This window comes from Parasteatoda tepidariorum, chromosome X2 (genome assembly GCF_043381705.1).
Source record: "Parasteatoda tepidariorum isolate YZ-2023 chromosome X2, CAS_Ptep_4.0, whole genome shotgun sequence".
Taxonomy (NCBI): Eukaryota; Metazoa; Arthropoda; class Arachnida; order Araneae; family Theridiidae; genus Parasteatoda; species Parasteatoda tepidariorum.
In genome coordinates this window covers 56296019-56323631 of record NC_092215.1, presented here as the reverse complement: position 1 = coordinate 56323631, position 27613 = coordinate 56296019, and the positions used below count along the sequence as shown (strand labels likewise).

The following is a 27613-nucleotide window of genomic DNA, read 5'->3' as shown; positions in this document are numbered from 1 at the left end:
AGCATAAATATCAATATTATACAACTAAAACATACATATATTATGTAACAGTTTATATGAGTGGTTTGACAAATCAATCCAACAGAAAAGATTGAAATTACTAGGCAAATCATCGACCACAATCAATATTTTTTATCGATCACTGAATGAAGAGTTTTGAAACTTATTTGGTAATAAATAGGCTATGACAAGTCTGTCAATTCAATCCATTAAAAAGAGTTCACATTTCATCAGTACACTTCATGTAAACAAACCGCCATTTTGGGCGCCATGTTGTCACTACCTTGAAATGGCACAGTTTTCACTTTTAATTTTAAGCTTCTAATAAGAGTTCAAAAGCATTTGTTATGTGTTTAAAACCTGTCTTACCGGAAAAAGAATTTTTTTACCAGCGAGATGCAGATTGGTATAAGCTTTACCAATTATCAGTGTTAAGATTTGACTGCTCTCTTTAAAGTGTAAAAGAACACTCGATTCGGTATTAACTTAAAATAAAGTAATCATTTACACAATTTTTGAGTTTTTCAACACCAAATTTGAATAGCTTTTACTCCACAAAGTTTGCAGGATGTGTTTGATATATACAGCAGACAGACTGATTTCAAAAATCTCAGAAACAAAAGCAAATAGAGAAATGAAACAAATGGTACGTTTACTGTGAAAGCTGTAAAAATCTGCAGAAATTTCGGAATTGATTTACAAAAGCTTCTAACAGATTGCACCGCAAGCCACCGTTAACTAGGAGTGGTCAGTTTTCCCGTTACAAAGTGAAACAAGATTTTTTGCACCCGATTAAAATGTTTATACCTTGTATTGAACATAATGTATTTCTGGAACTGAATTATTACTGGTTAGATTATAGACCTCTGGCATTTGTATTCTTTTCAAGAGCTCTGTAAAACGTGCAAAGTCATCCGTTTGTAAATTTGTAACTAAATTCTAAAATATGCATACATTTTTTGCTGCCTTCAGAATAAACACACTGTTTTTTTTCTATCACTCTTTGCGAGAGATTTTAAATCAATCTGTCCTCCGTTGGGCATCCTGTATATCATCCTGTATGCCATTCCATGCATCGTCGTTGTGTGTCTCTAGGTGTCTGGGCAACCCTTTAACTTTCTCCTGTAGTGGTCATAAATGTATAACGCGTAAAAATTCAAAAAAGTTAAATTTATGTACAATAATATTTGTTTGTTGTATATATTGCGTGTAATTTGCAACCCTCTCTATAGCGAGTGTTTGCAACTCCATTTTTTCTTTATGTATACCGGCCTTTACTATTTTGAAGCACCCCGGTTATATATTTGTTTTCAATTATAAAAATAAATATTTCTTTTATTAGGTTGATGATGGAAAAGATGCAGTCGATATATCAGCTAAGTTAGCTGAAGAAACAAAGAAACAAAATATGTCTCATGGGGATATAACAGCTTTGGTGAAACTTTCAACAAAAATTATGCATTTATTTTCGACGCAGATAAAATATACAAGAGAAAATAAATCTTATGTCTTTACTCATTCTATGGTGTCATCCATGAGCAATATATTAAGAGATGAGACCAAAGATGCTTGGTCAGTTTTGCCTGTGGTAAGCATATAATAATTCATAATTCCTTTAGGGTTTTGGAAATCTCAGAACTTATAAGCATATAATAATTAATTCCTTGAAAGCTTACTATCAGAACTATGAGCTCTGATAGTAGGTTTTATTATATTTTTTTCACAAGAATGCTTTACAAACGGAGACATACAATAGCATAGAAACTTATAACAATTTTTTCAATAAAATTGCAATCATTGAAATCAATTTTTGGAAACAGTCAAGGTGCCCAGCAAATTATGATATTCTTCACAGCTGTTGAAGTTCAGAAGTGACGTCCCGATTTAAACTTTTGCGAACCAGAAAATTTCAATCAAAATTTTAGTCAAGAAAACCAAAAAGAATTGCGGTTATCGTTTGCATATTCACAATGAATCAATTTGCTTTAACTTAACATTTTTTCAAAATAAAAAAAGTGGTTGATTAAAAACTACATTGTTTATGAGATTGCAATTTTAAAGGTTTGTATTATTGTATAAAATAAGTTGTTGTTGTTATCGTAGACCATTACAGCAAGTTGTTCTTGTTTTCCAGTGGCACCATCTATGGCCAAGAATTCGACTTCTGCCGCACCCATACGTCACATCCGTTTTTTATGGCGAACTCATTCATACATCTATTCATTCATCCACAGATCGTAATTTTGACCTATACCAGAGAACGATCAATCTCCATTTCAGTACCCCCAGAAGTATAATTTGTCAAGAATATGTGAGGCAGTTTTATTTGCTGCCTTGAAAGGATTAACTAACTCCATTTCAAGAAATTAGAAATGAGGTTTATATAGAGCTGTTTATTGGTTGATTTTTAATTGATTTTCTTTTCTTAACAGATCATCAATGCGGCACACCTCTGCTCTTTAAAAAAACAAAATTAAGCCAATGATTTTAAATGAATAAATAAAATAAAAACAACTTACTACCCTCTAGCTCTAATTTCAAGCGTGATTTGACCCTTCTCAGACAAGCTAGTACCCATTGATCTGAAGATGGGTGAGCTGCAAGCCACAATCGGGGATTGAAACCCGGTTCTTCTCATTAATAATTCAGTTCCTTAACCACTGAGCCAACATATATCAAACAGCGTTCAACTGTACTTTTCGTGTTATAATTTACAAAATTACAATTACTGGTAAGGAATAATGAACAGAGGCACAACCGGGCATTTGAATTGTTTCGCTAAATGTTAAAGAAAACATCTACAAAAAAAGTAAATATAATGTAATTAACATCTTAGGAACAACTTATCTCCTTGTCTTTTTATGACAATTAGTACAATGTTTGACCAGCATCGTGATCAATAATTGACAGGTTGCCCAGCAGTGGTTTATATTGGTTGGTTGGATATTTTTATTAGAGAAGTACTTTTGAGTTCTGTTTGTTTTTTCCAGCTTTTCAGATTCCTTGGAATGTTTACATTAACTGCTGGTTCTCTGTTATTGTTGTGTAGTTGCTTTTTGGTGTTTCCTAAATGAAAACTATTTGCGATTAAATTGCTTTTATCTGTCGCTTCACATGCATAAAAATCAAATAAATAAAAATAAATGTTTAACTGACTGGGCCTTTGAAAACTTTGCTCTTCATTCTTTAGAAGTTGGTCCTCCCTTATTTATACTTGGAATTTTGTAGAAATTCCCAAATAAAAGGTCTATTTTGAGAAAAATTGCAAGAACTTGATTATCTTAAAAATCAACAGTTAACACGTCAAACGCCCATAATGTGTAAGCAAAACACCATAAATAAAACTTAAGGGAAATTAAATTGATTAACTAAGATTGAATAAAAATCAAACACACTCATATTCAAACAAGTCAAGAGAATTAAGAAAAAAAGACAATAGAAAGAATTTCAGGCAGCATCCAGTGTTCTAGTAGCTGCTCATCGTAATTATTACCACAGAACAATCTGAACGCAGAACCTACATGTTTGCTGCGTAAAAGTGAAAAATCTCTCTGCTGAATAGCAAATGGAGAAACTTACATAAAATCAAGTTATACGAATAATTTTTCCAATTACTTAATTAAATGTTTTTCACGCAGTTATCATATAAAAAAAAATTTATTTTCCCTATGTGTAAGTTGTTTTTTATTTATTTCTCGCTTAAAATGGATGCTTCTAACGCAGAATAATTCTTATTAGTACGATTTTTTGTGGCAGAAGATAATCCTTAGAGTTGAAAGGCTAAAGGCACATTTGAAAAGGCAGTCTACCTGGTATCAATTTTCTTTTCCTACTTCACGAGAGATTCGTCACATTTCCATAATATTTTTCGTTTCCAATAATCGCCTTTTAACTCTTTTTTTCTTATCCCATAATCAAACAGGTTTTGGTATTTTCAGTCCTGCTTTTGGCAAAAATTATTCGTTAAATTTCGATAGCTTTTTGGCTCTTTCCACGCCACTGTAACACCATATAGGACACTTTGTTCAAATATTACTGTAGTTCGTTCACCAGAAGTTGGCGCTCGGCTCCACTTCTTGAGTTCATTTCGGTGTGCGAGTAAGAGGAGAAAAGTCTCCGTGCTTGAAATTGAGACAAACCTTAATGCGCGCCAAACGCAATCAGTGTATTCTTTTTCAGTCACTTACTTCACTTTATCATCTGCTATTAATACATTCGTTACTTTAGCTAATTAAATATATTGCAGCAAAATGTCTCAAAAAAGACAAACTATTCACCCAAAAGAAAGAAATATCAAATTTATGAAATATTTCATGTTAAAAAAAATGCGCATAAAGATTGCGAAATAAATATTTGTCATACGATCACCGAATAGCGTCCCGCAGTGGACTGATCGTTAAGACACGGCTCCCAGCAGATCACCGAAGTCAGGCATCACTGGCTACGGTCAGTGTGCGGGTGGGTGAACACTTGGATCAGTCTGCGTGGGGACCGAGGGTGTGCAGTATTGGTCCTCGTTAAACTGTTCTACCGTAAAGTGCTCGACTTCACGTGCAGGTTGTTGGGCTACCGAAGCGGGGGTGCCATCCCCTCTGCAGAGGATCAAAATTGTGATGGCATGTCTTCGGATCATCCTAAGGGATGTTTCCCAGACCGTCGCCATTAGCCCATTGTGTAGCTTCAGTGCAACGTAAATGAACAACAACAACAACAACATCACCGAATAGCAACCTTGTCCAGAATTGTTCACATCCTTCTCCCAAAAATAGAGAAATAGTATCACCGGATACCACGTGATGAAGGCGGAGTCTTGCGCCAACTCCTGGTGAACGAACTATACCAACGCTATTTGAGCATCGGTAAATGAGTATAAAATAAAATTATTCATTTTTCTGTTAAAACTATTTTGTGACAAGCACGAATCTATTTTGTGTTTACACTTTTGACTGTGTTTCGTGTTTATACTTTAGGTAGTGCTTTGTGTTTATATTTTTGACTGTGTTTTGTTTTTGACTGTGTTTTGTTGCTGATTGTGTTATACTTTAGGTAGTGGCTTGTGTTTATATTTTTGACTGTGTTTTGTTTTTATACTTTCGATTGTGTTTTGTCTTTATACTTAAAATAGTTTTTTTCATCCTTTTTTTGGTTTTGTTCCCGGAAACTTATTACATATGGTGAAGTTCTACTAAGCATTTCAATGACTACATCTGTTGGTGTCACCAAATACTAAAATTAAACATTTTCTGAAATCTTTGAAAATTACTTTATTTCGTTTTAATTTTCTGAAAAAAATAAAGGATTTTTATTAACATAGAATCATCAAACCCGAGCTGCAAGCAAGATTCTTCAAATTGTAACAATCATTGGAAGTCACCTTAGCTGCATTAAAAGAAATTCCGAGGGTCAACTTCAATTTACAGTTCAAGCCCAAAATATAGGTAGTATTTTCTTTCAATACTATTACCAAAAGACCAAAGTAAACCAAAAAAGTGTTGTAGACAAAGAAAAAATACTTGGATATTTTTCGTTCTAATGATCGGATTTTCACGTACTTAGTGGATCGTCATATAGTTCAAAAGGCTAACCCAAAATGCAATAATTAATTAATAACTATAAACTAAGTTGAATTGTTGTTTCTAATGATGCTTGGAGAAGCTCACCTCGCCAGCCATCAGCATTGTGAATTAAGTCGGGAAGGAGCGCTTTTCATTTGATAAGCGAGAACCGCTAAGGTGAAAGTGTGGCTTAGCGCTGAATGTCCAGAACCACTACAAAAGGCCGTTTCTACAATTTAGACATAGGTTTGAAGGGGAAGGAAATAAAATTCTGAACCCTGTACCAATGGTATTGCACAGCAACCACCTACAGGACTTTCGATTCCGCAGAATTTTACGAGTACGTATATCGCACGTACACGGTGGGTCATAGCTGCTTCCGAGGATCAAAATCCAACGCCTCAGGACCGAAGTCCGATTCTCTAGCGAATGGGCTACTCAACTCTTGGTTAGAGCATCGGACACCAAATCATACCGTCTTAGAAAAACATTACTTTCTTATGATAGAATTCTTGACCATCAAAAAATGGAGGATAGCAACGATCTGTAAAATAAAGTTCCAATAATTTAGTTAGAACAGTAGTGGAAAGTTAGTAAATTTGTTACTAACGGGCAAAAAATAAAACCCGATGAAAATTATTGTCATGTCTATCAATTGTCATGTATAATTGTCATTCGAATTCCGCGCCCGGCAAGCACAGACCACAGTGCAGACGTGAAATATCCCCAGTTGTAGACGGATTATGGGTTAGAGTCAACTTGCCGTCAGGCTAACCGTGGAGGTTCTCGTGGTCTTCCTCTTCATGTTACGCAAATGTGGGTTAGTTCCATCGAAAAGTCCTCCACGAAGGTAAATTTCCCCCAATACTTGATCTAGGAGTGCCCTTGTCTTCTGGATTGGGTTCAAAATTACAAGGCCGCGAAGTTGAACACTAGTTGTAAACCCGAAAATTGGGTCGGCCGTTCAACGACGGTTATAAAATAAAATAATAATCGATTGTCACATCAGTTCATCAATTATCATAGCAATCTATTGTCATGTTCGGTGACATCTATTGTAAACGTCATGTTTTAAAACTATTTTGTTGACGGTGTTTTTTGAAGGTTTTTGCCAAGAAAAAGAAAAAGAAAAGCCACAGTTTAAGTGCCTTGCAATTGAGACAAAACTATAATTTTTTATATTTACTATCCAGCTGAGAAGAATTATGTATGCTACAGAACGGTCAAATAATTTAAATGTCTTAACAGCTATCGCAATTTTTAAAAATCACTAATTTTGGTGGTTTTTTCCACCTACAATAGATAAAAATTATCAAGATCAAAGAATAATTTTCAATTTTGGCGAATTTTTATGAGTCCAGATAATACAGCGTAGGAATAACAAACGCTTTTTGTTTTCCCTTAATTGCAGCCTTTCTTCATATTGAAGCTATCTGTTATTTTCAGAATTAACAAAGAGGGCGCTGTTTAAAGATAGGCTAAACTTATCCTAACAGTCTTGCATAACTGTTGCAAGCTCACAACAGTAGTGAAAATAGTATATTATTGTATGGGAAGTCAAAGGTTATCACAAAGCATGCTTCCATTTAATGCAACGCCAATATTTACATAAAAAATTTATTGAAAATTATTATATTACTGTATCTTCTAAAGAAGTGTTGAATAAAAATAACAATTTTTTCTTAGACCTTCAAACATTTATCATGAATGAAGAAAAAGAGGCTGATCAAATAGTTTTTCCACAAAAGGTTAAAGGAATAGACAGTTCTCTCATTGTACCTGCTAATTTAAATTGGAGACGGCCTTACTTAGTTTGTAATGACTACAACACAGCTGTAGGAGTGCTTTACAGACGTGTTGGTGACTTTCTAAAAGAAGAAAATGAGTAAGATAATTAAAATGATATTTTAAGATTATATGGAACACAAACCAACTTACAAGACGTCCTTAATTAGACCGATAAGATTTCAAAACTTTATAACAGGAAAACGGTCACAGCTATAAAAATTATTCTAGCAAAAGAAATTCACGAGACATATTTCTTCCACTGTTCCGGGTTTTAGTTCAAAAAGTTTCCCACAGATGGTACTCCAAGTCCTTCTGCTGTGGATTCCATTCCCCGAATGTGGTGTAGGTTGATGGTGGAAAGTTCGAAAATATTGCAATTTGATTTTTATTCATTAAAACACTTCGAAACATTTTTTTAATGGCGGGCACTTGGGGCAAAGAATATATAATGCGAGAAGAAGTCTAGCTTCTCCGATGCGTAGCAGGGGCAAGCAAGGTCCCTCTGTATGACAAGAAAAGCGCCAAAGGCTTTTGAGCCGACGCATGCGCTCGTCTTTCATCCATCATAGCGTCTCCAAACTTGTTTAACAACAAATTTTTCGCCAACTTTAAAGTGACATCGTCTAGTGACCGATATCTATTTAAATTATACACCTATGTTAAAATAATAAATTATATTTATCTTTTAATGAATTCGTCACAAGTAAATATTTTCCTTGTTTAATAAGTAAACCTTTTTCAAAACCATATAAGTCTGTTACCACATTAACCACAGAAATGCCAGAACTGCTACTCTCTTCTCGTTAAACAGTGGGCAGCTGTGGCGAAGCCACGGAGGTGGAGCAGGGTCGCCCACGTCACACAACCACAAACCCGTTGACAGGTCACATTCACACAAAGGAGAAAGGACATAGAACTCAGAGAGAAAGAAACATCCATGACCTGATCAGGCTCCGCAGTCAGGCACGCTAACCACTTGACCACCAGGTCGGCTCACTTCGAAACATTGTAAGGCGATTTCAAGCTATTTTTATTTGATTTAGAGGATTACTTTTTAAAGCTGTTGGAAAATGCTAGAATGAAAACCAAAAAGAATGATTAAATTGAATTGAAGGAATAACAAGGTGTCAGAACTATTTCTTTTAAAGCTTAATCATTTTCTAGTTATAATTTATAAGATTTTGAATTTTCTTATTATAAACTTATGTGTCTAATTTAGAATTTTTACCCTGTATCAAATCTGTTTGTTAATAATGTCGCAATAAGTTCCGAATTTAAATTTATATAAATATTTCATGCTTTTTTTTTAAAAAAAAATTGTATTTTTTCCCTGACATATTGTGTATAAACTAATTGAAAAATCTGCCTTAGATCAAAATATAATATTAAAAAAAAATCTTATACGAATGACTACCCTTAATATACAAGGGTAATATTAAAAAAAAATTTTTACTTTTTAAATTTGGGGTGTTTTAATATAACACATTGAATATATAAAAGTCGACTTTTCTTTCAACGTTTTCATTTTAAAAATGTTAATTAACTATTAATTAAATGACAAAATTCTTTTTAAATAAACATGACTTTTTTAGCAGATTTAGATTTTTTAATATTAAATTATGGGAGCAGTAACAACCTCAAAAATGGAGAGCGGTCGAAATTTTGGGTCCCTAATATTAATTTCCCTTTTAACGTATTATTCGTCATATCTTAGGAAATTTTTTTAAGTTAATTGAAAACTTTTTGCATATAATTATAAGATTTATTTATCCAAAGATAACACTGGGGAACAAATTTTTTGTTACATTTAAAAGAATACTTTTCAAGAAAACTTTTTCAAGAATAGTTTTCAAGAATAGAATTTCAAGAATAGAATTTCAAGAATACTTTTTCTTGTCTAATTTGGGTGTGGGGATTTTAAATATGAAATTAGTTTCGCTCCTACAGCTACATTTTTTTTAAATGACATTTTTATTCTGTTTTTTTTTATTCCGTTTTTTTTCTTTTTTTTAATTATTAATCGAAATGTACAAATTTAAAAACTTAATGCATGACAGGGGGTTGCGTGAAAATTGCGACAAACTATTAGGGGAGTTGGAGCACATCATCGGGATTAAAATTGCATAAGTACCCATGCCTGGAATTGTTATCGTACGTGGCTAGAGAGGCATTGCTATTATGACAAAGCACACACACAAAAAAAACTGTTCATAGTAAGGAAGTACCCATTGGTGGCATATGACGACATTTCCAGGCTCGAGTTCCTACATAATTTTAATCTTAATGACGTGTCTGAACTCCTCTAAAAGTTTGCTGCAAAATTTATGCGATCCCCGGTCATATATAATGGTTTCAAACTTGTTGATTTCTACAAAAAAAATAGACGAAAAATGTCATTTTAAAAAAAAGTCAGTTGCTTGGAGAAAGAAACTGATTGCAGATTTGAAAACAGCTATACAGAAGTATCTAAAATTTGCTAAAAAATTACATGCAACAGAAATAAAAGTTGTTTCAACGATCATTAAAACAATAAAAAATTATCTTTAGAAATAATATTTTATTGTTTCAATGATAGTTGAGAAGATATTTATTGTATTTTTTAATACAATATGAACACATAATAATAAAAATATACATAAAAAAAATGTGAAAATATCTATAGAATAATTACGTTTTGAAGACATACAGTCCCTGACCAAATTATTAGATGTACTCTAAGATTCTATGTGAAATCTTAATTATCAGTTGATACTATACAGCTGCATTGTTCTTACGTCACTGAAACCGGTTTGCACTTGTTTAAGTTCGTGTATCAATGGGTTAAATGGGACGATAAGTAATGAAAAGGTACGAAGCGACGTAAAAACGTAACAGTTAAATATTTGCATATTCCGCTATGGGAGAACGTAGCGAGACATCTCGGGATGCGATTGGAGTCTCTGANCGAGGCCATTTAATTGTCCATGGACACGATAAAAAAAAAAAAATTTATACTATAAATTTATTCATCGTTCATGATATAATCGTACAGAAGTACAAGGGGTGATCAAATGAAAAGGTACGAAACGACGTAAAAACGTAACAGTTAAATATTTGCATATTCCGCTATGGGAGAACGTAGCGAGACATCTCGGGATGCGATTGGAGTCTCTGACTGAAATCGGAGCATGCGCGGGTGCCCGCGTGAGCAGGAAAGAGCAGAGGCTCTTATCAAAAGCGGCTTACAAATGATGCGACAGTCCGTATAAAGAAAGGATGGCGTTCGCTTTGCAAAATTCGACGATTGGGGAGCAGCGAGGTGTTATCCGATTTCCTCGAGCACAGAAAAACCATCGACTCCGATGTGTACTGTGAGACACTCTGACGCATACGCAGGTCCATCAGGAACAAAAGATCGGGGCTGCTCACGGAGGGTGTGGTTCTGCTCCATGATAACGCCCGTCCACACGTCTCCAGAGTCACACACATGGAACTGGCCAAGTCCAAGTGGGAGACGTTGGACCATCCACTCTACAGTCTGGACATGTCGCCCTGCGATTTCCATGTGTTTGGTCCACTGAAGGAACGCCTGAAAGGGAAGCTCTTCAACTCGGACGACGTACTCAAGGATGCTGTGAAGGACTGGGTCTCGTCACGGCCACAGGAATTCAGGGAACAAGGAATCCTGCGGCTCGTTCATCAGTGGGATCGTTGTGCTCAGGCCAATGGTGTATATTTTGAATAAAGTCCACATTTGTACCCACCATGTCGTTTCGTACCTTTTCATTTGATCACCCCTTGTAATATAAATTCGATGATTGGATAAATTAGACGATATATCATATAAATATAGAATATTTATTATATCCGGTATTATATTAGTATATTATAATAATTAGACCAAATAATTACACGCACTGTAGTGTTTTAATAATTACATGTTTTGCACGAATTTGTATGCAATACCTTTATAATTAAACATACATGCAATGGGTTTTTATTCAGGAGATTTTTTACATACTTCCTATTTATTTTTAAAGTATTGCATTACAGCGTTAACCAATTGATACACGAACGTAAACAAATGCAAACCGGTTTCAGTCGTGTGAAAACAATAAAGCTGTATAGTATCACCTGATAATTGAGATTTTTCATAGAATCTTATAGTGCGTCTAATAAATGGACCAGGGATTGTAGTAATAGAAAGATCATAATTTCAAACTCATCAAATCATTTTAAAACATGTAGTTTTTAATTGTCAAAATACAAAAGCGAATAAAATGCGGCGAATATATTCTCAGTCAAAGGCGCATTTTTAAGCCCCATTATTTTGCAACAACTGTTCGATTGATTTTTTCGAGTTGTATATTATAATTTTGTGTTTGTTATTTTGTTTTATTTTAGCACCGAACGAAAAGTTGTTACCCAAGTCATTAGTTTCTCTCTGAACAATGACACAAAAAGTTTAATATTACCAGAAGGAAAATTGGTCACAATAGTTCTCCGGCACAACTTGAACGATGATAAACGACGCTTATTTTGCATGTTTTGGAATTTTTCCAAGTAAATCTTAATGCTATTACTATCATTTTTATTTTATTTTCTTTATTTTGATTTCAACTTTCTCTTTTGAACATTATTGAACTTTTATTTATTATGAAATTGATTATACTTGTTTTCAAAGGTCTAAATATGGTAAATGGGATGATTCAGGTTGTTCTTTTATTTCTTCAAATCAGACTCATGTGACTTGTTCATGTAACCATCTAACAAATTTTGCTGTTCTCATGGACGTTAACAATAATGTAAGTATCTCTTTTCCTTTTTTTTTTGCAGCTCCCCATTGTTAACAATAACTGAAAATTTTTGTCTTAGCTATGTCTCAATTTCAAAAATCTTGTTATTTGACCACGTAATCTGTAATAAACGCTCTTAAACAAGGTTTTAGAACATTTAATTGTGGTAATGAATGCTAGTAAGATTTTTTTTTGAAGATAACCAGTTATAGTTTAGAGATTTTTTATGCTTATTGTAGTTTTCATATGCAGGTTGTTCAGCGAAGGAATGACTGATTTCAAAATTAAAAATCTTGAAAACAAAGGTTGATCGAGAAATGAAACAAGTGGTTTATTGTGAAAGCTGCAAAACTTTATGTAGAGATTTTGGAGTTTCCAACAGATGACGCTGCAATCCATCAACGAACAAAGCTGTCAATTCTAGCTTTGAAACGTGAAAGGAGACTATCATACCGGATTGGGAGAATTAAACCTCGTACTCAATAATCTAACCACGTATTTTTTACGAATTGAAATATAACACGTTAAATTATTTCAAGAACTCTATTCAAGAAATCTGAACAGCATACAACGTCATCTATCGACATCTTTTGTGACTAAATTCTAAAATTTCTTTAGAAACTTTTTACAACATTCACAACAAACATACCGTTTGCTTCATTCTTTTATTATCCTCTATTTCCGAAATTTTTAATTTTGAAATCAGTCAGTCCTAGGCCAGACACCCTGTATACGTTTTCTTTACAATAAAGTATATTGGTGGTCACGAGTTTATTAAATGATCGAGGTTTGTCACCTATTTATAACATTTATCAAAATTTTCTAAGACTTGTGGGAACCATGTTAATAAATACTTCTGAAATTTATGGATGAGAATTGCAGGTCACATCGTGCTAACTTGGTGAATGATTTCCTTTTGGGGGAAGGAATCATTCGAATGGATGGGCCAGCGTGTTCTCCGGACATGAACACAATCGATCATGCTTGGGGCATTCTAGGCAGGTGAATTGCTGAGCACCTACCACCCCCACAAACTTTCCAAGAACTGGAAAGAGTTCTTCTGGAGGAGTGGGATAGAATATCAAAGCCCCTCATTAATAACCTCATTGACTCAATGCCTCAAAGGTGTTCCGGGGAAACCATACCCCCTACTAAAACGATTTTCCTTCAAGGAAGCATCTTTTTTATTAGTTTTTCTCATATGCACAAATTGTGTTTTTTTTTTCCTTTTGTACCCAAATGCTTAATAAAACGCATTTTTTTCTGCCAAGCAAATGCGATTTTTATCTCATATAGCCCACNGAATATCAAAGCCCCTCATTAATAACCTCATTGACTCAATGCCTCAAAGGTGTTCCAGGGAAACCATACCCCCTACTAAAACGATTTTCCTTCAAGGAAGATTCTTTTTTATTAGTTTTTCTCATATGCACAAATTGTGTTTTTTTCTTTTTGTACCCAAATGCTTAATAAAACGCATTTTTTTCTGCCAAGCAAATGCGATTTTTATCTCATATAGCCCACTACGTCTGTCGATAATGTATAAATCATTCAAACAATTCCCCAGGTGCAATTTCAACCCAAAACCTCAATATCTTTTAATTGTTTTGAGCAGTGTATTTCTCATCCCACCTTCCTCACAAGTGATTCGACTGATATTTAGTAAACTCTTCATTTGTTTCTTCGCTTACATATTCATTTGCGATCCTTATTGAAATAAACTTTTTTTTACTAATTATTCTAAAATGTAGGTTTTTTTATGAGCCCATTCTTAATTTTTTAAGGAATACAAAAAACATTTATTTGATGGATTGTTATATTATTAAAATAAGATTTTTAATTTTAACACTCCCAATTTTTAGTGAATTGACTCTGATTTAACTTATGACCAAATGAACTGATAAATAAAGGTTTTCAGAAATATGACAGTGGTAGACGGAACGCTCTATTCTCTATGACTCAGAGAATAGAGCGTTCACCTCCCAATGAGGTGATCCAGGTTCGAATCCCAGTGGTGGCTGGTTGATACGAATTTTGCTCTCTGTTTTCTTCGACCACGTTGCGGAAGTAAAATATCCTCAGTAGTAGACGGATTATTTGCAAGATCGGGCTAACTGTGGGATGTTTTCGTAGTTTTCTTCTCCGTGTAACGCAAAGGCTTGTTAGTTCCAGCAAGTCCTCAACGAAGGCTGATTTGCCCCAAGGCTTGATCCAGGAGATCCCTTGCTATCTGGGTTGGGTTCAAACAAACAAAGCCTTAAGCATTTTAGTTTTAGCACTCCTAATTTTGGGTAAATTAACTCTTACTTAACGTATCTATCACCAAATGAACTGATATAAAAGGCTTTTTTCAAATCAGAAATTTTGCAGCCACGGTGACTCAGAGGATAGAGCGTTAGCCTCCCAATGACATGATCTCAACAGTGGTTGGTTGATACGAAATTTGCTCGTAACTTTCACTGAGTATGGTGCTAACATAAAATATCCTCAGTAGTAGGCGGATCGAGCAAACCATGGGATGTTTTCATGGTTTTCCTCTCCATGAAACGCAAATGCCGGGTAGTCCCAGCAAAAAATCTTCAACGAAGGCCAGTTTGTCCTAATGCTTTATCCAGGAGATCCCTTGTTTTTTGGGTTGAGTTCAAAATTACAAGACAACGGAACATTGATAGTCGTTAACTCAGAATTGTGTCGGATGTTCAATGCCAGTTATAAAATAAAATAAAATCAGAAATATGGAAAAATGATTAGAGTACAGAATATAAAAAAAATTATTTATAAAGGGTGCCCTTAATTAGAGATTAGACTAACGGTTTTCAAAAATTTGTAATAGAACAAAAATATGTTTAAAAAATTTAGCAGCAAAAAGATATGACTAGTTTTCATTCAAAAAGTTTTTCGACACATTACGCTAGGTATAGTAAACCAACATATAAATCGAAGGTAATAATCGCATTTATTAGACCAAAAATCTAAAGATATTTCGCTAGTCATTTTTACATATTGGGGAAGTATATAAAACACCACCTTTAATAGGATAGGATTCCGTGTTATGTGATGATAAGTACAGTAAAAGTCCATTATAGCGACAATTCATAATAGTAGATAAAATTGTCGTTATAGCAAGCTTGTTGTTATAAGCAAATATGCATATTTAATGTTAAAAGAGCAATAAAATTCAAAAAACTGATACATTTGCCTCTTTTATTTTGAACAACNTATGAGCCCAATCCAGAAGACAAGGGAACTCCTGGATCAAGTATTGGGAGAAGTTTGCCTTCGTGGAGGACTTTTTGATGAAACTAATTCACATTTGCGTGGCATGGAGAGGAAGACCACGAGAACCTCCCACGGTTAGCCTAACGGCAAAGGGAGTCTAACCCATGATCCATCTACCACTGAGGATATTTCTCGTCAGCACTGTGGTCGGTGCAAGCCGGATGCGGACTCGTATCAACCAGCCATTTCCGGGATTCGAACCCGGTTCACATCATTGGAAGGTGAACGCTCTATCCCCTGAGCTATCGCGGCTGAGATATGTAGTTATTTTATTTTATAAAATAACAGTCGTTGAGCGGCCGACCCAATTTTTGGGTTTACAGCTAATGTTCAACTCCGTAGTCTTGTGATTTTAAACCCAATCCAGAACACAAGAAAACTTCTGGTTAAAGAATTGAGAGAAATATGCCTTCGTGGAGGACTTTTTGATGGAACTAACCTGCACTTTCATTACATGGGGAGGAAAACCACGTAAACCTCCCACGGTTAGCCTGATGGCAAGGGCACTCTAACCCATGATCCGTCCACCACTGAGGATATTTTACGTCAACACTGTGGTCGGTGCAAGCCGGATGCGAAATTCGTATCGACCAGCCGTCTCTAGGTTTCGAACCCGATTCATCCCATTAGAAGGCGAATGCTCTATCCCTTGAGCCATCATGGTTCTGTAATTAATGTAAGTCTTTTATAATGCGATGCAGAATTTCTAAAAATAACAGAAAAACGTTTTCTTTGTTAAGAAGATCACTTTGTCGGTGGTCGCCCCACATTGCTTCGTAATAACAAGTTTAAAACTATAAGAAGGTAACAATGTTCGTCTTTCTGCATCGGTACCTGAAATTAATGAAAATTTCTTCCATTTAAACCTTTTTGTTCACTAAAAAAACAGCAGAAAAATGTTTCTCGTTTCTTGTAATAGCAATAGGCTAATAATTTTAACTTGTTATAAACATACCATTTGTATCTTTAATATTAGTAATCATTTTGTATTCTTAATATTAGTATTTTGAAAGTGAATTACAAAGTTGTTGCTATAGCAGTAATTTAAGATAGTAATTTTTATTTCATTATAAGCATACCATTTCGTATTTTTAATATTAGTATTTTGAAAGTGAATTACAAACTTGTTGTAATAGCAGAAGGATAGTAATTTTTAACTCGTTATAAACATACCATTTTGTATTTTTAATAATAGTATTTTGAAAGAGAATTACAAACTTGTTGTAATAGCAGAAGGCTAGTAATTCTTAACTCGTTATAAACATACCATTTTGTGTTTTTAATATTAGTATTTTGAACGTGAATTAAAAACTCTTCGTAATAGCTGAATTCTTGTAATAGTTATATAGAGCTTTTATTGTATTTCTAACAGGGTTTGATCAAAATCTTCCAAATAATTAAACAAAAGACACAATTTTATATAAATGATTTGTTCGATTGCTTGAGGTGATACATGTTATGTCATTGATTTAGGTGAAAGAAGATGATATTCTTTCGTTGATGACGTATGTCTGTTGTGGTATGTCATCATTATCTTTAGTCATAACATTGATATGTTTTCTAAGCATAAGGTAAGTTATCTATAAACTCATATTAATAAGCATTGTGGCAGCAACTTGCTTTAATAACCAATATATATTATAACAAATCCCTTCTTTAAGGAGTGATAGCACTTACCAAAACAAACAGCTTTCATAATACAATGCAGGGTCACAAAACAAAACGCGAGGAGTAGTGCATTTTATCTAGAGTAGATGAAACGTCACATAATGTGAAATTTTTTTTTTAAATCAAAAATAAGAAATTAAAGTGAGTCACTTCGCAAATGAATTGTACGGTGAGAGGTTTACGCCCTAATTGAATTTCCCGAGTCGCGTCTTTCCCACGGCGAGGGACAGCGGAATCGGGTGAGGGGGGGGCTACATTTTTTAAGTGAAGGTAACACATTTTATAATGAAGGATGCACAGCTCCTTTTAAGATTATAATTTTTCGCTCAATATTTGTGTCATTAAATTTACAATGAAAAATTAATAATTTTTTGTGTCTAATGAAATTCTATAAAAAATATTAAAATAGAGACTTTCTAAAAAAAATGTCTCCATTTCAAGCGAGCTTTAACATTTTCTTGGTGAAAACTGTTACCAAATCATCTCTTACTCATCCTCCCGAAGAGGAAATATATGTCCCTATTGCTAATCGATGGGGAAACTCTTGGTTTCAAATGTCCCAACGAACATAATTTTTTTTAAAAAAAGTGAAGCAGTATTAAAAAAAATACCGTTAAATGAGAAATAAATAATTTGCAGGTAAAGAATTTCATTTTTAAATTTTATTTTAATTTTAAAACAATTCGAACCATAAAGTTATAATTGCAAGTTCGAATTTTTGATTGCTATTTTGTGACGTTCAGACAATTTGGACTAACACTAAATAATAATTCGGTTAATTCTATATATATATAAGAAAGGCGAGAGCCCCCCCCCCCTACTCATGAGATACTTCTGCTGTCACTGCCCACGGCGTGGGGTGTTCGTCTTGCTAAAGGCAAGATCCTATCATTTGAAATTAACTCTAATGTAATGATGGATTTTCAGTAGGAAAATTTCACGTACAGTTGGGTGGTTGAGAATTGTTCACCTACAGTTTGATTTCTGACTCCTAACGTTCACTCATAATTTGATTTCTGACCACTGATGTTGACTTACAATTTGATTTCTAACCACTGATGTTCACTTACAATTTGATTTCTAGCCCCTGATGTTCACTTACAATTTGATTTCTTACCCTTAATGATCACTTATTTCTCCTAATGTTCACTTACAATTTGATTTCTGACACGCTATATTATTGGAAAGCTATACTTTATAGTGCTTTCCTCAATGCATGAAATTCGATAAACCGTCAATGAATATTATTTATCAAACAACTTTATATAAGTATGCAACAAAAATATTACCTTTTAGTTGATCTTTAGTTTAGGAACGATCAAAAAGTTTCTGTTCGAAAACTGTAGAAATCAAACTAGGTGAGCCAGACGAGCAAAATTATCATGAGTCATCATTCCATTACTTCTTAAATATACTGGTTTGGCAAAACTTTTTTCCTCTTGCTCAGAAAAGTTCAAACTTCAACCTACAGGATACGAATAGCGAGCTTATCAGCAAAAAATTAGGTCTGTAAAGCGTGAGAAAATTTGTGACAGTAATTTTTCCAGACCTTTAACTGTAAGTCGTAGTAGAAAAATTTTTTTAAAATATTGCGCTTACCTCTAACTATATTTGAGTTAAAGAGTGCATGTTCGAAATTTTTTCTACAAATCGTAGTATCAAAAACATTCAAATGCATAAACTTCTTAATTTACCGAAATTTCTATTCATCAAGATAAAGCACGAAGCAAAGACACAGCTTTGCCTTTCATTATTTTCGCAAAAGTGAAACATCAATTGCAACCGGAATTTTTGGATTACCCAAATTTTCGGTCATCCAAACAAGGAACAATACCAGTTGAGCAAGGTTCAACCTAATTTAATTAGAAAGCCCAAAATGAAATACGCTTTTTGTTTCGATACACCATATTGGTGGGGAGTTCAATAGTGTTAGGTGTATTTTATTATCAAAACATATCATTCTCGTTTAATAAAATTAATAGCTTTCATTTTTAAAAAAATGAACGTTCTCCAGCATCATTCAGACAACTATATTTACATATGTTATTACTGTAATTAATAACTATAATTAGACATATTATAACTAGAAGTAGTAACAGTAACTTACTATAATTAATTAATAATTACTAAGATATTTATAATTAAACTAATTAAAAGCTACGCTTTTTTCAGCCGTGTCAAACTTTGCCACAATTATAATCCACTTGTTCCCACTGATCGTGCCCAAAAGTGACTGATAATTCAAAAAATCAATTAAAGATAGAAATGTACGGTAAGCTACGTTCTGCTCAGGAAACCAGAACATTCATTCACATGAAGATTAAAAAATTGATTACAAAGGTTGTCAACAGGTGGCACTGCTGACTAAATATCTTAAATAATATTTTCTGCAGCATGTCAGACCATTCCAACTGAAATATCTGAACGGACGTCTGTACATTTTGTCTTGATTACGCTATATTGTTGCGGCAAATGGCAGTTATTTTAGAAACAGTGTATCATAGCTTTTCTCACTTGCCTCCATTGGCAAATTTTGTAACTAAATTTGAAGCGTACTGAGAATAATTTAACTGGTCTCCTAAGTAAAATGCCGTAAACATTTCCATCTCCATCCGTTTTCCTTTTATCGATTTTAAATCATCGGTCGCTTAATGGAAAACCCCGGTGATCATTTCTGCATGTAGATATAGATGCATGTTCATTGATGTATGTTTCATTATTGTATGTAGATAGACGCAGATGTATGTTCTTTGATGTGTGTAGATAGATATTGATTAAATAATTATTGTAATTATGTAAACAGGTAGACAAAGTAGTAGTTATTGATGTAAACAGACAGTCATTGTCATATTCGAAAATTATGTCTTTTTTTTCAGATCTTTGCATGGAAGAAGAGGCATAATAACTGGTAATTTGTGTCTTGCACTATTAATTACAAATTTACTCATTTTATTCGGTTTGGATAAAACTGGAAATAAAGTAAGTATGCCCGAAGAATTAATTACAATGAATTTTAATAAAATATCTATAAATTATAAAGCTTTTATAAAAAATTTTGAAATAACTGAAATTGACTATTTCGATAGTTTGAGGTGGGTCGAAAAAAGCGAAGTATCTTGAATGTTTTAGTATTTTAAAAAACATGCCTGTTACCAACGTTAAGAAGTACACAAAATCTTATAACTATGAATTGGTATCTTTTGCTACTCAATGGGCCAAAAATTGCAAAAATTACAAGCAATATCAAAAAAATTACAAGCTTTCAGTTAAGCTTAAAAGTTACCAGCTAACTACAAAATGTTCAAAATTTAAGTTAATAACTCCGACCGTCATAGTGGCACCGAAATTTGGATATTTAACGCACATTTTTAAATAAATACATATAGTTTTAAAGCAATTTAAATACAACTATTTATTATCCAAAATCTAGTACTGTCGATGTGGTAGAAGATATTTACGTCGAATTCTAAGATTTTTGCAGAAATATTGTTGTTCAGAAATTGTAACTTTTAATCGCTACCACAAACCGATTAACAACGACAGTGACTTTTGTTATAATTTTTTTTTTTTTTAAGTTTAATTTTTTCCAAATTTTGGCTCACGGGAGTAACAGAAGATATCAATTCAGAATTATCATCCTTTTTCATGTTGATAGTTTACATTTGTTCCATAATACTGCTAAAAGATTTAAGATACTATGACTTTTTCGGTCCACCATATTACTGATAAATTTTGATTACTACAGATTTGAAATTTTACCGATAAATCAGACCTAAAAACTTTGGCAGATTCACAAAATGATNACAATGCGAGCTCTCACACATCGACTCAAACATGGGCATTTCTGAAGGAGCGAAAGATCGAACTGATGGGTCATCCGCCGTACAGCCCTGATTTGGCACCCAATGACTTCTTCTTATTCACACATCAAAAATAAATTACGTGGACAACGATTTTCGACCCCCGAAGAAGCGGTTGATGCATTCAAAACGCATGTTTTGGAGTTACCTCAATCGGACTGGAAAAAGTGCTTTGAAAATTGGTTCATGCAGAAGTGTATTGATCATCATGGAGAATATTTTGAAAAACAATAAAACCAATTTCGATCCTACATATTTGTTTTTTCATTATTAGGCCAGAAATATAAATAGCAACCCTCGTATAATGGTGTTGTATGGTGAAAAAATAAATTCTTAGTTTACTTTTAAATATTACTTTAGACTATTTTTCATTCATTGTGCCGGGAAAAAATTGGGGATAGTATGTTATTGACTATCAAGTCATTCATAGTCTTTTTCTTACCATCACGGAGAAAGAAACATGTGCTAATTTTCCTCTTGGCATTCTTAGTACATGTCCCGACCATCATCTCTTGTTGATTTCTTCTTCCACTGTAGTAAAGGTTTGCTTTTTCTAATATTGTTTCATTTCTTATTTCAATAAACCAATAGATTTTTAAGATTTCACTAAAACAGCTATATTGAAAAATCACAATTGTTTGGAATCAGAGGTTCCCAATTTTTTTTTCCTGCTTTGGAACCCTAAATGGTTGACTTTCTTTTGACAGAATCCCCGAAATTCCATTAGCAATAGTGAATCAACGAAAAAATTTTAATCATCTGGAAAATATTCAATAATTGAAATTTTATCAATTATTTTGAAAAGATTTAGTGAAAGAAGGAAGAAAAAAATTTTTTCATCCTATCGTTTTATCAATAGTCTTAAAATTGGGTTTAATGTCAGAGAGTTAAATTCAAAAGTCTTTTCTAGTTCATAATTTGATTTTTTGTTCTTAATTTGACAAAAAGTGAAAATGAATGAGCTGAAACATTGAACGAAAAAGGACGAAAACAAAAGAATAGCTATAAGAGAGCTTACTTGAATACGGTTATTTTTATTCAATGCGAATACTAATGCAATTATAATCCAATTATATATTACATATCCTTTTCATTATTCTTCAATATTTTTTATCAAAAAAACACTTTGGTTTTTCTTCCTGCATTTCAATTAATAATTTCCTTAAAATAACGGAAATATTTAATAAATAATTAATTGGATATAAATTTAGTTATAAGTTTCGAAAATTATAACGGGTTAAAAAAATTCCTAACTCTCTGAACCCCTTAAACACTTCCACAGAACCCTAGAGTTCCGCCGAACACCATTTGGGAACCACTAGATACTGGGCGCCATGATCACAACCCAAAATAACATTGCTCTCACTATTGTTTTAGGGATATTTTTGTTCTGTATTGAATTGATTTGCAGAATTTTTAGATGCTTCTTAATAGCTTCTATTATTCTTTTGCTCGGATGACTCTGTTCTGAATGTCTGCCTACCTCCAATTCTTCACTGCTGTCCAGAATAAAACGTAAATTCTTCCACAATTATTAGCATACCTATTATATTATTGGGTGTTTATTTTCAAGGTCATTGATGACATTATCAACATGTTGTCAGCTAAGTCCAGACCATCTGGGGCAGTTTGTTCCTTAATATCCAGCAATTTCAAGAATGAAAAAAATCCAGATAGCACACACATCCTTAACTGACACCAATTTTTGCTTCAAAAAATTAACCTCCATCCACTTCTACTCATTATTTACTATTATGATATAAATCTTTTATTATATTGACACACTTTTCAGATATTTTATTATTATTTAAGATAGCCCATAATTTGTCTCGATTCACTCAGTCAAAGCTTTTATTAAAGTAGATAAATAGATAGGAGTATTAAATTAAGGGCAATGACATTTCTTTAAGTAAAAATTTGTTGCATTTACGAAAACACTCTTCATTAATATTATGTTTCATATGATATAATGAAACTCTGAAGATTATTTTTCCAGGTTATGTCTTTCAAATTGTCACGGCGAGTAAGGTATTATAATTATTGCCTTTTTCCACTTCTAGCGGTAATTGCAACCATCTTAAGACATGAAAAACCCCACCATCAGGCACATTAACTTTAAATACTTTTTTTGAAAAACTAAAAATTCTCGACTTGTTTTTTTCCAGACCCTTTGTGCCATCATTGCTGCATTTCTCCACTTTTGGATTCTATCTGCCTTCAGCTGGATGCTCGTAGAAGGCTATCATTTATATAAAATGGTTGTATTAGTTTTTGAAAGAGGAAATCAGCTATCAGTTAAAGCTTATTATTGCTTTGCATATGGTGAGTTTTTTTTTCAATTTTGTATATTAATTGCAATAAGCACATTTTTTTTAAAAAAATTTCTTATAATTTGTTTTTGATTAGAATTAGCATAAAGACATACATTAAATACCGATTCTACTTAAGTTAATAACACTGCATTGATTTTTTCTTAAGCACTGACACAATTTTTGTCTATTCTAATTCTTGCTGATACCACCTAAATACGAAAGAAAAAAATATTCTTTCTCACTAAAATTACTCTTGTTTCAGATCTTTTCAACTCTCAACGCGGATATCTTTATTCAACTTATTTTCTTATAAACATTTCATTTTTTTAAATTAAAAAATACTATTAAAGCCTTCTAATTACACCTTACAAAAGCATAAAAATTCATTGTATCATAAATATTATGACTAACAACGTAATTTGAATGCGTAAAATGTTATTTCTGACAGCTGCCCCTAAACTTACAACAGGATACTTTAAGAAAAATTTCAATGTAAGTGCATTTTAAATCTATATATTAAACATATTTTTGTTTCTACCTATAAGCAATAGCATCGAAATACAATTACAGAAAACGTTTCTTCCGGGAAAAAATTACTTTAAAATTTAAAAAAAAAAAAAGCTGAAATAAAGTTTGTAATTGCTTAGCGGAAGTACATTTTTAATAAATGAAAGAACAAAAAAATAACTACTAAGTATTATTTTCCATTACAAAATCGACCTAAAATATATATTGTATTTACGAATTACATTTACCCACTGTTATTATGTATTGGATTGTCAAAAGAGTAATTTCGGTTTTTTATTGCGAAATAATGTTTAATTTTTTCTATACAAAAACTTTAATCAATCAAATTTCTTCCATTCTGTTCAATGACTTTTTGCTATCTTTTTGGTAATTTCATGACCCTGTGTTCATGAAACTTCCAATCCTTATCAGCAAAAGACTCAACCAAGTGTGATTTTAGGTCATCTTTATTACTGAAAATTTTACCATTTAAAATGTTATGCAAACTTTGAAATAATTGATGGCTCAAGGCTGGGGGTATATGAGGAATCGCAAAGGAATCTTTTTTCACCACGACAACGCGTACGAAATAACTGGTGCTTGGTTGGGAAGTGATATCGCATCCCGCATGTAGCCCCGACCCTGCACCATCGGATTATCGCTTATTTCGAAGTTAACAAAACTCTTTTCAAATGGTATAATAAGCCTCAAATCGTAAATAGTTAAGTTAATTTTAAGTTAGTAGTGATATTAAGCAAATAGAATTTATTAGTAATATTAAGTTAATTTTAAGTTATTTAGTTAATTTTTGCTTATAAGGACTAGAAGTTCTATTAGTGCGAGAATATGTAGTTAACAGAAAGATGGGTTTAACAGAAATAGAATTTTAATTCACATTAAAAAAACGCATTTACTTTCTTGCCAACCTAATAGTTTGTTGAGATCCAATTTATACTTTATTATGTACATATTAATTAAATTGGGTTTAACTTTTTTGATAAACTTGTACACGATGATTTTTGAAAGAAACAAACATTTGAGCGTTTAATTTACCCCAATCTGCTTTTCGAAAGCTGTATTACATGAGAAGTTATTTTCTCCATTGTCTATGCGGTTTTCAAACTATCATTACTAAATTGAAGGAGGTGCTTCATTTTATTGTTTTAATTCACGAAATTTCGAATATCCCGAAATTTCGTTTTAATGAACGAAATTTCGTTTTAAATGGACTGACTAGTTCAAAAGTAATTACTTTAAAAACAAACTTTATTTCAAAATCAAATCAAACCACATTCAAATCGGTTTCAAAATTCGTTGCCAGAAGATTGAATAAGTTTTAACAAAAAGAAGAAAAGGGTTTTGGAGAAGAAAAAAAATTATTTTCTTAAACAAATTTCGTTTAAAAAAAATAATACCAATGCTAGAAGAAAAGAAAAAGTATAAAAAATGTTAAAATGAAACGTATTTTTATTGTTACCACCGCAGTTTTCAGGCTAGAATTGCAAAACGATGTTAGGGGTATTTTATTGTTCTAAATATTCTTACGAATTTTTGTTTCAATAGATTTAATAATTCAGGAATCCTTAATGACTGCCATGTAGGTCACATTTAAATTATTTGTAAGAAGAAATTTTAAAGAGCTTAAAAAATAATAAGATTCCATTTCAATAAAATAAAAAAATGAGAGAAGGTTGAAGGAAAGAAATGTTCTTTTTTTTTTCTTTCTAAAGAGCTCTTTTCAAAAAATGAAATTACTTGAAGAAAAAAAAATTCTTAATAATTTCTCTCAGCAAAGTTAAAAAAATTCCAAGCGTTCTTTTATTAAGTGTTTTATTTTATTTTTAGGAATGCCTTTAATCATTGTTGGCATTTCATTTGGGATTAAGACTGACTTTTACGGAGGAGATACTTAGTACGTATATCTACTTTGATTTTAAAAAATAAACTCTTTCTAAGAAAAACATCTTAAAGAAACTCTTTAAAAAAAAACGAATCTCTCTAAAAAGAAACCTCTTTAACTAAGAATCATACTGATTACTTAACTACTGACCAGATAATAATTGAACGATGGTGACGAAATTAAAAGAAAAGATGAATCGATAAATTCGATAAACAGCCTTATAAAGTTGTTTATAGAATGCTCTGTCGTCACATGAAATGCTATTATATGAACAATATGCTATTTTCATAACAGCTGTGAGTTCGCATCAGTTATGCATGACTGTTAAGTTTAACCTAACCAGCACCCTCCCTGTTAATTCCGAAAGCAGCGCAAAACGTCAATACAAAGATTCAGTTTTGTGAAAATGAAAACAATTTGTGATCTAATTTCTTAACATTTAAATGAAAATATAAAATAAAAAATAAATATTTTTTGAGCAACATAAATGAAAATTAGATATTTTAATTAAAGAAACTATGTAGGATCTAAAATGATTTAAAATAAAACAAACGCATGATAGCTCAAAATTAGATTCATCATTTAATTGGGATTCAGTACAGTATATATTTAACTCTTGGACATTTTTATGAAGTAAATTTTTAAGCACGTTTAATCTTAAAACGGTTTTTTATGTTAAAAAAAAATGAAACAAAATTCAAAAACGGTAAACAGTTTTTTAAAAAAAATACCACGTCCAGAATTTGCATGTGGTAATATTATGTTAAAAATATCAAGATTTCTTTTTTTTAAAAAAATGTGGAAATAAGTAGTAGAACCCAGAAAAGAAAGAAAAAACGATTGAAAAATAACTTGGATTAACGATGAAATCAGCACAAATAAAGCTCCTCAACATTCATGAATAAAATGCCTGATTCGAAAATCGGAAGTCATTATAATACCGGATTAAAAAAATCAAGATTTTAGAAACCCCGTGGGAAAGTGTAAAAATAACTGCTAAAAGAACGATTAAAAAAAAGCTCTTAGATTTGCGATGAAATCGGCACAAATAAAACGCACATTTAAATGCGCGATTCCAGTGTCGTATTAATACAGATTAAAAATATCGAGATTTACAAAACCATGTTGAAATGCTTGGCAATAAATGCTGTATTTACAATCGAAAAAAAATTTCTTAGAGAAACGATACGATACTTAGAAAAACGAAGAGAATAAGTCAAAACTTAGTTAAGAGTTAAACTTAAAACAAAAAAAAAAAAAAAAAAAAAAAAAAAAAAAAAAAAACATTTTAGAGAAACAATTGAGAAATAGTACTTAGCGAAAAAGAATACTTAGAAAACAGTACGATAATATTGCCACAAATAAAGCACGTCAAAAGTGATTATCATTTTCCAATTCGAAACTCGCGAGTCGTTATACAGTATTATAAAGATCAGGATTTTAAAAAACATATGGAAATTCTATAATAACCTCCAAAAGCACGATCAAAAAGTCACTTGGATTAACCATGATTGGATTAACTATGCTTAACTTGAACTAACACAAATAAAGCTTCAAAAGTGATTACTAAAACTCGAAATTCACGCATCATAATATTGTCGAATTAAAAATTTTGGTTTCTTAAACTTTAGAAATACGTAGAAAATTATCGGAAGTTGAAATTAGATCTGGCGCTTCAAAAACTTAAATGCACAATTCAAAATTTCTGATAATTTTTAATTTCTAATATATATATATATATATATATATATATAATATTACACCAATATTATCTAATAGTAGTTTAAATTGTACTTTAAAGATAATTGAATTTAAAGATAATAATTTGCTTAAATGAAAATAAAATAAATGCTATTGACATCAGTTCTGTACTGAAAAAGTAAAAGGTAATTTTCATGTAAGGTAATTGCCTGTCAGTTTATAAAAACTATTAGCTAAATGCAAATTTACATAAACATTAGTTTATAAA

At 32.3% G+C, this 27613-nt stretch overlaps 1 protein-coding gene across 2 annotated transcripts in view; it reads left to right on the top strand.

The window, feature by feature from the left end:
* Positions 1-27613, top strand: part of LOC107453368 (adhesion G protein-coupled receptor L1) — a 70224-nt gene that overhangs the window by 30075 nt on the left and 12536 nt on the right. For both annotated transcript variants that reach the window (XM_016070179.4, XM_016070181.3), the window contains 9 exons: positions 1343-1588; positions 5315-5438; positions 7242-7440; positions 11727-11885; positions 12007-12127; positions 16871-16968; positions 19942-20044; positions 23091-23247; positions 25590-25656. In XM_016070179.4, coding sequence (XP_015925665.2) covers positions 1343-1588; positions 5315-5438; positions 7242-7440; positions 11727-11885; positions 12007-12127; positions 16871-16968; positions 19942-20044; positions 23091-23247; positions 25590-25656 — 1274 coding nt within the window. The remainder of the gene's footprint in view (positions 1-1342; positions 1589-5314; positions 5439-7241; positions 7441-11726; positions 11886-12006; positions 12128-16870; positions 16969-19941; positions 20045-23090; positions 23248-25589; positions 25657-27613) is intronic.